The sequence below is a fragment of the Carassius gibelio genome, chromosome B11, assembly GCF_023724105.1.
Source record: "Carassius gibelio isolate Cgi1373 ecotype wild population from Czech Republic chromosome B11, carGib1.2-hapl.c, whole genome shotgun sequence".
Classification (NCBI taxonomy): domain Eukaryota; kingdom Metazoa; phylum Chordata; class Actinopteri; order Cypriniformes; family Cyprinidae; genus Carassius; species Carassius gibelio.
In genome coordinates this window covers 6962381-6973875 of record NC_068406.1, presented here as the reverse complement: position 1 = coordinate 6973875, position 11495 = coordinate 6962381, and the positions used below count along the sequence as shown (strand labels likewise).

Below are 11495 nucleotides of genomic sequence, written 5' to 3'. Positions count from 1 at the left end.
TTAAGCATTAGTTAATAACAGAGTTTGTTGTTATTGATACTACAGCTGAGAGTTAGCCTCTTTTATGAACAGGAGTAACTTATTTGCATATTTTAGGAAAAACTTTGGGATTTTTAATTACTTTATGATGCGTTTAATATTCCTTATACATGACACTTTTATAATAACTTCAAATGTAAGAGTCTGTGGGACGCTTCACATCAGAATGAATATGTACGAATATAAATGTGTATGAAAAACAGGAATCAAATCAACCTGTTAGACTGAATAAAGTATGTTTCAGTGTTACTGATGTTTTTGACTTGTTTTATCAAATACTATAAAGGCAGCTGGCATCCTGCATTATGACGTGCTCTGTAATTATTTTGAGAAACATTTTTCTTACTATTTTAAATAAACAATTTAGTTATCATACATGCATTTTTATATATTTTATTTAAGAAATATTTTTGACAAAAAGGCCAGTTTAGTTGTATTGTAGAAGTGATTCAGATTTGGGTAAAATTTTAATAGGTTATCAACACCTAAAATACACTTTTATACAAATACCTACATTTTAAACTTTATATTAAAATGTCTGGTTCATATGTGCTGTGCTGCATAAAAATAAAACATAAAAATAAATAAATAAATAGGCTACATAAATAAGAAAAAATATTGTGTTTCTTCTTACAAAATACTTTGTTTTTTACAGAGCTATGTAACTTGAGTCTTGATTTTTATTCTTTTTTTATTTATATATAATAAAAAAAAAACTAAATTGACTGTGAAACATATTTTATTGGATTGCACTGTTTTTAATGTAAATAGACAATGGTTTTATTCAGAGGTGTGTCTAACTGATTTATTTAAAAGTGTATCACCTGAATGTATTTTAGATCTAGTCTAATGTACATCTAAAAATGTCTTTTACAACCTTTTTTTAATTGTATACCTTTGTATAATCTATTCAGAGATCGTCAGGAAAATAGCCTGGTGGTAAAAAGTGAATAAATAAATAATTTTCATATTGAACAAAAATAATGGATATGCGATTCGGTACACATGATTACTGATATGATCCTTCTTTGTACAGCAAACATTAGAGCATCTTTTTTTTTTTTTTTTATGTGGATATTTTCCGCTAAAATTTCTGTCTTTTGTTTATGTGCAAATATAATATATACAATATATTGTATGGTTTTGGCAGTATGTGATCAAGAAGCTGAACCTGAGAACATCCTCCAGACGTGAGCGGCGGGCCGCCGAGCAGGAAGCACAGCTCCTCTCACAGCTCAAGCATCCCAACATCGTCACCTACCGGGAATCATGGGAAGGTGAGGACTGTCAGCTGTACATCGTGATGGGATTCTGTGAGGGAGGAGATCTTTACCACAGACTCAAACAGCAGAAGGGAGAACTGCTTCCTGAGAGACAGGTTGTGGAGTGGTTTGTTCAGATTGCCATGGCCCTCCAGGTGAGTCCGTGACCACCCATCTGTCCTTCCCGAGTTTTTAGCTTGATAATAAAGCTTTTGCATTTTTGTTGATCTATAGTATTTACACGAGAAGCACATTCTGCATCGAGATCTGAAAACGCAGAATATCTTCTTGACCAAGACCAGCATAATCAAAGTGGGTGATCTGGGCATCGCGCGGGTCCTGGAGAGTCAGAACGACATGGCCAGCACTCTGATCGGCACACCTTACTACATGAGTCCAGAACTGTTCTCCAACAAACCGTACAACTACAAGGTACTGCATGAACACAACTCACTCACAACCGTCATAACAGTGTTGTGTCTGTGTCGGTTTAGCTTTTATTACCGTATTTTTCGGACTATAAGTCACACCTGAGTATAAGTCGCATCAGTCCAAAAATCCGTCATGATGAAGGAAAAAACATATATAAGTTGCACTGGACTATAAGTCACATTTAATTAGAACCAAGCACCAAGAGAAACCATTACCATCTACAGCCGTGAGAGGGCGCTCTATGTCTTCAGTGTAGACTACAGGAGCACTGAGCAGCATAGAGCATAGCAGCATTTCTCTCAGTTAATGTCAAATTAATTTTAATAAATAAGTCTCACCTGACTATAAGTCGCAGGACCAGCCAAACTATTAAAAAAAAGTGTGACTTATAGTCCGGAAAATACGGTAGTTTTGATATTTCATAAAACCTGTCATTTTTTTTTTCAACGCAAAAAAAAAAGAAAAACAGGCAGTTATTTTTTGGAATTGTTTTGGAATTTTGTTGTTCAATTTAACACATTTTCTGTACTAATTCCCTTACTTCAATGCAGATTTATTTAAATTAGAAATATTTTGAAATGAAAACTGTCTTTTCAGTATAGAATTAAAAAAAAAAAAAAATTATATTAATGTCCGCAAAAAAATATTAAGCAGCACAACCGTTTTCAACACTCATTGTAAAAAGAAATGTTTCTTGAACAGCAAATCAGCATATTAGAATTATTTCTGAAGGATCGTGTGACTCTGAAGACTGGAATTATGATGCTGACAATTCAGCTTTGAAATCACAGAAATAAATTATATTTTAAAATATAGTCCAATAGAAAACATTGATTTTAAATAACAATAATATTTCACAATATTGCAGTTTTTACTGTATTTTTTGCTCAATGCATAAGAGACATTTACTAATATCATAAAAAAAAAAAAAAAAACTTTTGAGTAGTTTATATGTTGCTTTGATGCTGTGCAATATGCATTTTTATAGTAATGACGAATAACTAAAATTAGAAAAAAAAACTCTCAAACTGAAAATGTCCTTAAATTAAAACCTTAATAGCCCTAAACGTGACTTTATTTTCTGTATGCAAAATTATTTTGAGGTGGCCTGGACTCTCTTTAGCCAGATATTTTGTGTTTTGGATCAATCATTACTGATGTTTGCTTGTGTTTGCAGTCAGACGTGTGGGCCCTGGGATGTTGCGTGTATGAAATGGCAACTCTAAAACATGCTTTCAACGCAAAAGACATGAACTCTCTCGTGTATCGCATCGTAGAAGGAAAGGTACATGAATATATTCATCCGTTTCCCTGAACTGTAAATATTTGCATGCATCAAATCTAAAGAGCTGTTCATTCAAGACATTCTTCTAACATTAGAAATGAATTTGTAATGTTCAGTTGCCCCAGATGCCGAGTAAGTACGACCCCCATTTGGGAGAACTGATCAAGCGGATGCTGTGTAAGAAACCGGAGGACAGGCCAGACGTCAAACACATCCTTCGACAGCCGTACATCAAGCAGCAGATCTCCAGGTTCCTGGAGGCCACGAAAGAGTATGTGCACCTTTTCCAGTCTTTAAAGTTGAAATAAACGTATTGAAATAGTTTCAACTCGTCTGTCCCGTTACTGATCTAACAGAAAAACCGCCAAATCACGGAAGAATGCAGCGAACAGCAAACCTGGCAGTGCTGGATCTGATGCATCAACCAAACCCAATCATGACGCTGTTCAGCCACAATGCCTTAACTCTGAATCAAAGGCCAGAGGAAGAAAGGTATGATGAAATGGGAACCCTAGAAGTCTCCTGTTCTTCTTGTTTTGATCTCGGTATGTCTGTTTTGTTTTCCACATTTCATAGGTTGAAGAAAACCACTTGAACCAACAAAAACCCTGTAATGGTGCTGTGGAAAAAGTGCTTCTGAACCCACACTTGCCCCCTAAATCTCCAAGTCGGGACATTTTTAACTCAACCGGTCCATCTACAGCAACCATCAGCAATATAGACGTTGAAATCCAATCCCAGGAACAAAAACAGAGGAAAGCCAAAAAACCCAGCAGCCATCAGAACCACAAGCCGCTGTCTGTGAGCAAGAGGAGAGAGAAAGAGGAGAAAGAAGATCCTGCTCCGACACAAGCATTAGGTGTCAGCAGAGCGGAGGATAAGATGTCAGCGAATGGACTGATATCTCAAAACTCAACTACACCCAAGCCTGCAGATCGAACTAAGACGCTAAGCAAGAATCAGGCTCTTAATGCAAGTATGGACCTTAAAGACGACACTATGAAGCTTCTGCGGGAGGCAGGGATGGAGGACATCCCATACGATCCTGTGGAACAACATCACAATGCTGAGATAAAGTCAGAGAGCCACATAAAGACTGTTGATGATAATCTCAGCAATGCATGTTGTGTCCTAAAGGATGTTCCTACTGGAAGTTCAACTGAGGAGAGTGAGGTAAGTTACTGTGATCAAAACCTCTGATATCTTTGCCTAATTTTGAATCTAATCTAATCTTAAAGTTCTCTAACATTGATGGGCATCAAAATATATTATGGACTAAAGTGTTGAAGTTTCCTCTGAATGTGATTTTTACCTTTACTCAACCTTGTGTCATTCTCTTATGGCTTACTTTCTTCTGTGGAACATGAAAAGAAGATACTTTGAGAAACATAAAGTGGAAGTTAAAATGTCATCAAAACATTGATTCGTTGAAATATCTCCTTTTGCATCCCAAATAAGAGAGAAACTCATATGGGTTTGGAATCACAACATTTAATGTCTGTGCTTTAAACAAGTTAAACGTATGCATTTATTCAAAGCGACTTACAGTGCATTCAGGCTAACATTTCTTTGCCTAACATTAGTTCTCTGGGAATTGAACCCACAACCTTTTGCACTGCTAACACAATGCTCTAACACTGAGCCACAGCTTTTCTTTATACTGAAGACAATGTATTTGTTGTCCTTCATATTCCAGGGAAGTTTAGACTCCACAGAAAAACTACTCAAGCCTGTTCCTGACATTTTAATGGTAAAACACGGGTATTATTCATATTTTTTATTGTTTGTTTATTTGTGTTCAACTTACTAGTTTATTTAAATTATTATAAACATTACAGAAATTATTGATTTAATTCTTTAAAAAGTTTTTGTTTGTTTGTTTTTTTATGTATGGTTATTCCAGTGCAAATCAAATAATTATGTCATAGTGTTTGTTGTTGATTTTAATCTGTATGTTTATTATAAATATTTATATAATATTTTAAAGAAAACATAAACCAATTGAAACATTGTTTATAATAACATTTTAGGAGTCCGCTTCAGCTCTCTCAGATCAAAGCAGACCAGTTCTTCAGCCCTCTTCCTCTTCCTCTGAACCGTCCATGTCACGTCAGCGCAGGCAGAAGAAAGACAAGTCCCTCGATGACCAGAACAGCCATCAACCGAGCAGCGTGGACATTGCACAGGTGTTGGATTTTTTTTGCTCTTGTATTTTAGGACTCAGTGATGACTAAAATATTTAAAAAATATATATATATATATTTTTTTTTTATCAAATACTTAACATGAACCAGAATTTAATCAGATATCATTACTGTTGTCTTTCGCTCTCTCTAAAACATTTGTATGTTTAGGTCAAAGCAGTGCCCAGACCTCTGCCGCCTCTTCCAGAAGATGTCCCATCAGTAAACAATGAACAGAAAGGCCACTCGGAGAAAAACAGACCTGCCAATCTCTCGTCTTCTACCAAGAATTGTCCAGAGCAGCAGGTGAAATAATACTGACTGTACAAACTACATTAAACCGCTGCACACAGCATATCTGTATAAATGCATGTCAGATACATGCATGCAGTAATCTGCCGCTGCTGGTGTTAACAGAGCTCACTTTACTTATAGTATCGTCCACTGTCAGCCAGGGAAAGGAGAAGACTGAAGCAATCACAGGAGAACGCCAGACAACAAGGTCTGTGGATTTCTCTGAATGTAATTAAATTGTAATTAGAAATGTGTCAAATACAACAGCGTGAACGGAATTGGACCAAAGCAAGATCTGAACACACTTTTAGGGTGAAGAACAATAACCAAGTTAACATGGTCATTACATGGCCATTAAAAAAACATAATAATTATTATTATTATTATAAAATAAATTAAATATAAATATTAGATCAGAAACTAAAGCTACAAGAAAGGTTGCGTTTGCAACTGTCTTAAGTAAGTTTACATTGAAGCACTGAAGAACTAACTGGTAAGTAATAAATGAAAAAATTAACAATAACTAAAGCTGAAACTGAAATAAAAATTAATTAAACATAAACAGTAACCTAAACAATAAAAAGTATTTATAAAAAAAAAAAAAAAAAACATTTCTAAATTACAATTAAATAAACATGTAATTGTGTTATATAAATAAAAACTACGGTAAAATAACTCTACACAGATTGGAATATTTCTGTATTCATGTAATTGGAATACACATTCTGTATAAATTTAGGCATGCACAATATGACCATGTTCTAATATTGCACTATTCTTTGGCATATTACGCACAGTCAATATCTAGGCTAGATTTGAAACTGTTCACTTTTTAGTCCATTTAAAACGAGGTCTGACTTTCATTCTGTTAAAGCGGCCTGAAGAGCAATAACACCATTAAGAACCATTTTGGTGGATCAAAGCGGGACGATTGTGCATGTGTCCATTAGAATGCATAAGAGAGCTGCCCACTATGATCAAAGCCCACAGGTGCTGCATACACCAATTCAGATGAAAGGAGGTTTTGTACAGTTTCACTGAATATGATCCCTTATGTTTCTTTTCTTTGAAGCTGTGTCCGCTGTCAAAAGGGTGCCTTGTGATGTCCCCTCATTAGACGGTAAGCAGACAGACCATCCAGACTGCCCAAGACCTGCCAGCACAACTTTGGAAACAAGAAAGGTATGTCTGATCTTTCTCGCTGACTCGACACTATACACTTCTTGCAAGGAAATTCTGTCATCATTTACTCACATGACCTCTTCTTTTCTTTTTATATTTAATCTGTGCAACATAAAGGAAGATATTTTGTCTCAGTTTCTTTGTTTGTCCACACATGGGCTTCCATGGTCAATGGACTCAAATGCTGTTTTTTTTTTTTTTTTCAAAATATCTTCTTTTGCATTCTGCAGAGTCCCTCAGATTAGGAATCACATGAGGGTGGGTAATTGGTGAGAGAAATTTCATATTAATTGTGATTACATATCACCCAAATATGTAAACCGGACCATCTCAACACAGTCAGCCTTGATATAGGCTCTGTGGAACCATTTGAAGCAGATGCTATCTAACATAACTGACCAAGTAGCTGAGGTTTTCTTTCTCTTTGTTTATCAGGAGAGGAAGTGCTCATGGAGACAGTCTGATGATGAAGATTGTAGTTCCTCCACCAGCTCCACTGAACGTTCAGAGGGCGACTACAGAGAACGGTACTATTATTTGTACTCAAACTGGCCGCATTTATTTACATTTGTTCTTTTAGCAGATGTGTTTATCCAAAGCGACATACAAATGAGGACAGTGGAAGCAATCATAAACAACAAAAAGAACAATGATATATAAGTGCTATAACAAGTCTCAGTTAACTTAACCTAGTACACATAGCAAGGGCTTTTAAATAATATCATAAATAAAAAGATAACTGATAGATTCTGGATTAATTGTAAAGGTTTGATAGAACTGGCTGTAAGACCTGCCAAGAGAGCATTGTAATAGTCCAGCCTGGACAGAACAAGTGCTTTAACAAGGAGTTGTGCAGCATGTTCCAAAAGAAAGGGTCTGATCTTCTTGATGTTGAATAAAGCAAATCTGCAGGATCGGACAGTTTTAGCAATGTGGTCTGAGAAAGTCAGCTGATCATCAATCATAACTCCTAGGCTTCTGACTGTTTTTGAAGGAGTTATGGTTGATGTGGTGTGATGAAACGATGGGTTAGCTGGAACCACAAGCAGTTCTGTCTTGGCAAGGTTGAGTTGATGGTGATGGTCCATCATCCAGCAAGAAATGTCTGTTAGACAAGCTGAGATGCAAATAGCTACCGTCGGATCATCAGGATGGAATGAGAGGTAGAGTTGAGTGTCATCAGCATAGCAGTGATATGAAAAGCCTTGTTTCTGAATGACAGAACCTAGTGATGCCATGTAGACAGAGAAGAGAAGTGGTCCAAGAACTGAGCCCTGAGGCACCCCAGTAGTTAGATGTTGTGACTTGGACACCTCACCTCTCCAAGATACTTTGAAGGACCTATATGATAGGTAAGACTCAAACCACAGGAGTGTGGTTCCTGAGATGCCCTTTGCCAGTTGGGTTTACAGGAGGATCTGGTGGTTAACCATGTCAAAAGCAGCAGACCGATCAAGCAGGATAAGTACTAAAGATTTGGATTCCGCTCTTGACAGTCTTAGGGCTTCAACAGCTGAGAGCAAGGCAGTCTCAATTGAATGTTTATGCATGTAAAAAGTCTGATGTGAGCCAGAATTCACTAATATTCCGATTATGCATCTGTCATGTACATCTATTAACCATCTTGCCAATATTCTGTTTTTAGAAATCTGAATAAGACGGCTGGCATTTGTTCCTCAAATGTCTTTTTTTTACAGAAAGTTTGAGACCAATGAGATGCAAGACTTGGTCCAAATGATGACACAAACGTTACACATGGATGCCAGAGGTGTATCATTTGAGCCAGATGGGTCAAGATGCCACTCCACTCCACTGCCTGAGTTCAAGCTAAACAGGAAGTACAGGGACACGCTGATGCTTCATGGGAAATCCAGAGAGGGTCAGGGAGATAACCAAATCAGTGGCTTCCCGTTAGGTAATAACTTTTACCCATCTGAAAATAAAACGGTTTAAATATTTGGAGTTAGTGTGAATTTAAGCATGAATTTTTGGTGACCAAATTTGTTCCTAATTTGTTTTTAGATGACAGCACGGGTCCAGCAAAGGTCAGGAGAGTGATCGAGCACTTGCGTACAGATGTGGTTAAAGGACTCGGGGTGAAGCTATTGGACAGAGTCCTGGACATCATGCAGCAAGAGGATGAAGAGAAGAGAGAGGCAAGTTATCTAAAGTCTCTTTGAACACTAGAAATAAACGTAACAGTCTATACTAATAGGCTGTTGATTTGAACTTTTCAGTACCAGACAATGGGTCTCGTTCATTAAAATTGTGTGAAATCTGTGCATGTACAAACTGTCATTCAATAACTTTTGTATTGAAATGTATTCATGAAAAATTTGAGGTTGCAACTGTTTTTTTTTCATGAGAAGTTCTCCTGTGCACATTAATTAAATATTCTCTACTGTTATCAGTACCTGAGACCCATTGATTTTAGAGTATAGTTACATTTAAATGAGATGTATTCGTATTTAAAACACTGTTTTGTGTATATATATACATTATTTTAATTGAATAGCAGTTAGGCTCAAATAATAATAATTATTTATTTTTATATCCAGCACCTACTGCAAGAGCTAATGGGGGAGGAAAAATACAAGCAGTATGCAGTGAAAGTGCAACAGCTGAAGTTCTTTGAAGACGTTGCATTCAAGGATTGAGCCAGATGCACACGAGGGATCCTTTATCAAACACTGATATGCCATTACTGCTGGTGGGCAGCAGACTGATTTGTGCTCTTTAACACTTCACTGAAGCCTCTTATCAACAATCACTGTTACTTTCATTAATGCTTTTGTAAATGTGTAGTGATAGAAATATGGAAGCCTGTTTCCACCACTGAACAAAAAATAAAACAAGGTAATTGTGACTTTTTATCTCAAAATTCTGCCTTTTTTTTCCTCAGAATTGCGAGTTTATATCTCGTGATTCTGACATTTTTTCTCTAAATTACGAGTTCTTAAGTCAGAATTGCGATATATAGTCACAATTCTGAGTTTTTTCTCACAATCCTTTTTTTTCTCAAATTTGCGAGTTATAAAGTCAGAATTGCGAGAGTCACAATTCTGGTTTTTTTTTTCCTCAATTGATTTGTAAAAGTCAAAATTGCAAGTTAAAAAGTAAGAATTACTGAGTTATCAAGTAATTGTTATCAATTCTGAATTGATAACAAGATATAAAGAGATATAAATTCAGAAATGCAAGATATAAAGTCTTAGTTCTGAGAAAAAATGTTAGAATCATGAGATAGAAAGTTTCAATTACCTTTTTTATTTTTTATTTAGTGGCAGAAACGGGCTTCCATATAGAAGTGAGTTGAACCTAGATATGCAAAAAAAAATGCTGTTATTATGCACCTTTAAATTTCACAAAAGCATTATTTTCAGATATCATCTTTCTTTTGAAAATGTGAAACTACGCTATGTGGATAACAATCTTGAATCACAAAAGACATGTTAAAAATAGTTAACTTTTTTCTATTTTCTGAACTGTATATTTATATTATGACATACATTAATAAGGAATGATTTATAATAAATGACATTTTTAGAAACCCTGTTCTGTCTTTTGCTAACAACCCAAACTCAAACATACCAAAAAGGCCACACAAAAGTACCAAATGCAGTTCTTTATTACATACAGAATGTTTAAACAGTGACAAAAAAAATGAATCGGTTCGTTTCTGTTGTATATCTATATGGCTTTGCTGTGCCAAATCCAAACTAAAATACTGCCGTGCATCACTTGTGCTTCTTCTTCTTCTGATTCTCTTGAGGCTTGTCACGATTTTCTCCAGATGTCTCAGGCAGAGCCGGCTGCCAGTTCAAAGGATTTTTTCTGTACACTGGCCAGGGAGGAAGGGTGAGCTGAAGAACAGGACACAAACAGAGTTACACAACACTTAACTTCAAATGAAACAAAAAGTATTCGTATGACATACCAAACATGAGATCATGAATCCAGCCAACATGATGTACACTGTCCACCCAAACTGCTGAATAGTAAAACCATATATGAAGCCGATCACCTGCAGGGAAAGCAGACATTACATTTTGTTGTGATGGCTGTGAGAGTAAAGTGTTACCGTACTTACCGCCGACACCAGAATGACTCCTTGGAAAATTTGCTCTGCAAGCTTCTGTCCTTTATAGTCCTGCAAATAGTCATTGTAAACATTAATATTCATGTTGCCTTAGGTTGTGTGATCAATTATACAAGTTGATCTAAGACAATTTTATAAACATTACTGAAGTTAGAAACTTTAGAGCTGTAAAGAACATGCATAAGACATGCATTTTTTTTTTTTCTCTTGGTGTAGGTCTTGCAAGGAATATTTTATTATACTTGTTACATTCACAATTCTTGTCAATCACTTGACTCCCAAGATCTGAGTTCACACTTGGTTCAAACTCTATGGTTCTGATACTAGCACTAGCTATTTGGTGTACCTGTGTTATTTACTGTAGCAAAACATTACTAAAATATGTTATATAGTTAAACAGGTTCGTCGCTCATGCGTTAGCTGCTAACATGTCAGTATGTTAACGCTCGAAACACCACCGAACTCATATTATAAAAGCATGCATGCAGATTAATAATAATTGATCGCAAACATAGGCTTACCATGTGTGTCGGAATGGATTTAAACACAGAAAGCATTTTGAAATGACAAAGTAAGGCTGCTTGATGATGTTATTAAGAAGAGAATGCTGGTTTCCTGTTTGAAAATGTGTAACGTTACGTAGAAATCCGCAGGACCCCTCACAAAAACATCAGCTGGACTGGATGATGCTGGATCTATCCAAATGCTGGATATCTGCG

The 11495-nt window shown here is 36.1% G+C and overlaps 2 protein-coding genes across 2 annotated transcripts in view; one reads left to right on the top strand and one right to left on the bottom strand.

The window, feature by feature from the left end:
- LOC127968225 (serine/threonine-protein kinase Nek4) overlaps positions 1-10227 on the top strand; it is a 10599-nt gene extending 372 nt beyond the window's left edge. Inside the window, exons 2-16 of the mRNA XM_052569271.1 lie at positions 1190-1456; positions 1536-1733; positions 2911-3018; positions 3135-3289; positions 3375-3510; positions 3595-4191; positions 4715-4768; positions 5049-5204; positions 5373-5507; positions 5637-5703; positions 6568-6677; positions 7113-7204; positions 8375-8592; positions 8700-8833; positions 9236-10227. Of these exons, the coding sequence (XP_052425231.1) occupies positions 1190-1456; positions 1536-1733; positions 2911-3018; positions 3135-3289; positions 3375-3510; positions 3595-4191; positions 4715-4768; positions 5049-5204; positions 5373-5507; positions 5637-5703; positions 6568-6677; positions 7113-7204; positions 8375-8592; positions 8700-8833; positions 9236-9334 (2526 nt within the window). The 3' untranslated portion in view covers positions 9335-10227. The remainder of the gene's footprint in view (positions 1-1189; positions 1457-1535; positions 1734-2910; positions 3019-3134; positions 3290-3374; positions 3511-3594; positions 4192-4714; positions 4769-5048; positions 5205-5372; positions 5508-5636; positions 5704-6567; positions 6678-7112; positions 7205-8374; positions 8593-8699; positions 8834-9235) is intronic.
- A 60-nt stretch (positions 10228-10287) lies between these two features.
- Positions 10288-11491, bottom strand: LOC127968234 (signal peptidase complex subunit 1). The gene is made up of 4 exons (XM_052569285.1): positions 11298-11491; positions 10768-10827; positions 10615-10701; positions 10288-10540 (listed from the first exon to the last, which is right to left on the bottom strand). Exons 1-4 carry the CDS (start codon positions 11331-11333, stop codon positions 10415-10417), a joined length of 309 nt encoding a protein of 102 aa, XP_052425245.1. The 5' UTR covers positions 11334-11491; the 3' UTR covers positions 10288-10414.
- Between the last annotated feature and the right edge of the window lie 4 nt (positions 11492-11495).

Coding starts and splice junctions, on each gene's coding strand:
- LOC127968234 (XM_052569285.1), bottom strand. CDS start 11,333: ATGCTTTCTGTGTTTAAATCCATTCCGACACACATG. Junction 10,702..10,767: donor GAGTCATTCTGGTGTCGGCG/GTAAGTACGGTA, acceptor CTTTCCCTGCAG/GTGATCGGCTTCATATATGG. Junction 10,541..10,614: donor GATTCATGATCTCATGTTTG/GTATGTCATACG, acceptor CCTGTTCTTCAG/CTCACCCTTCCTCCCTGGCC.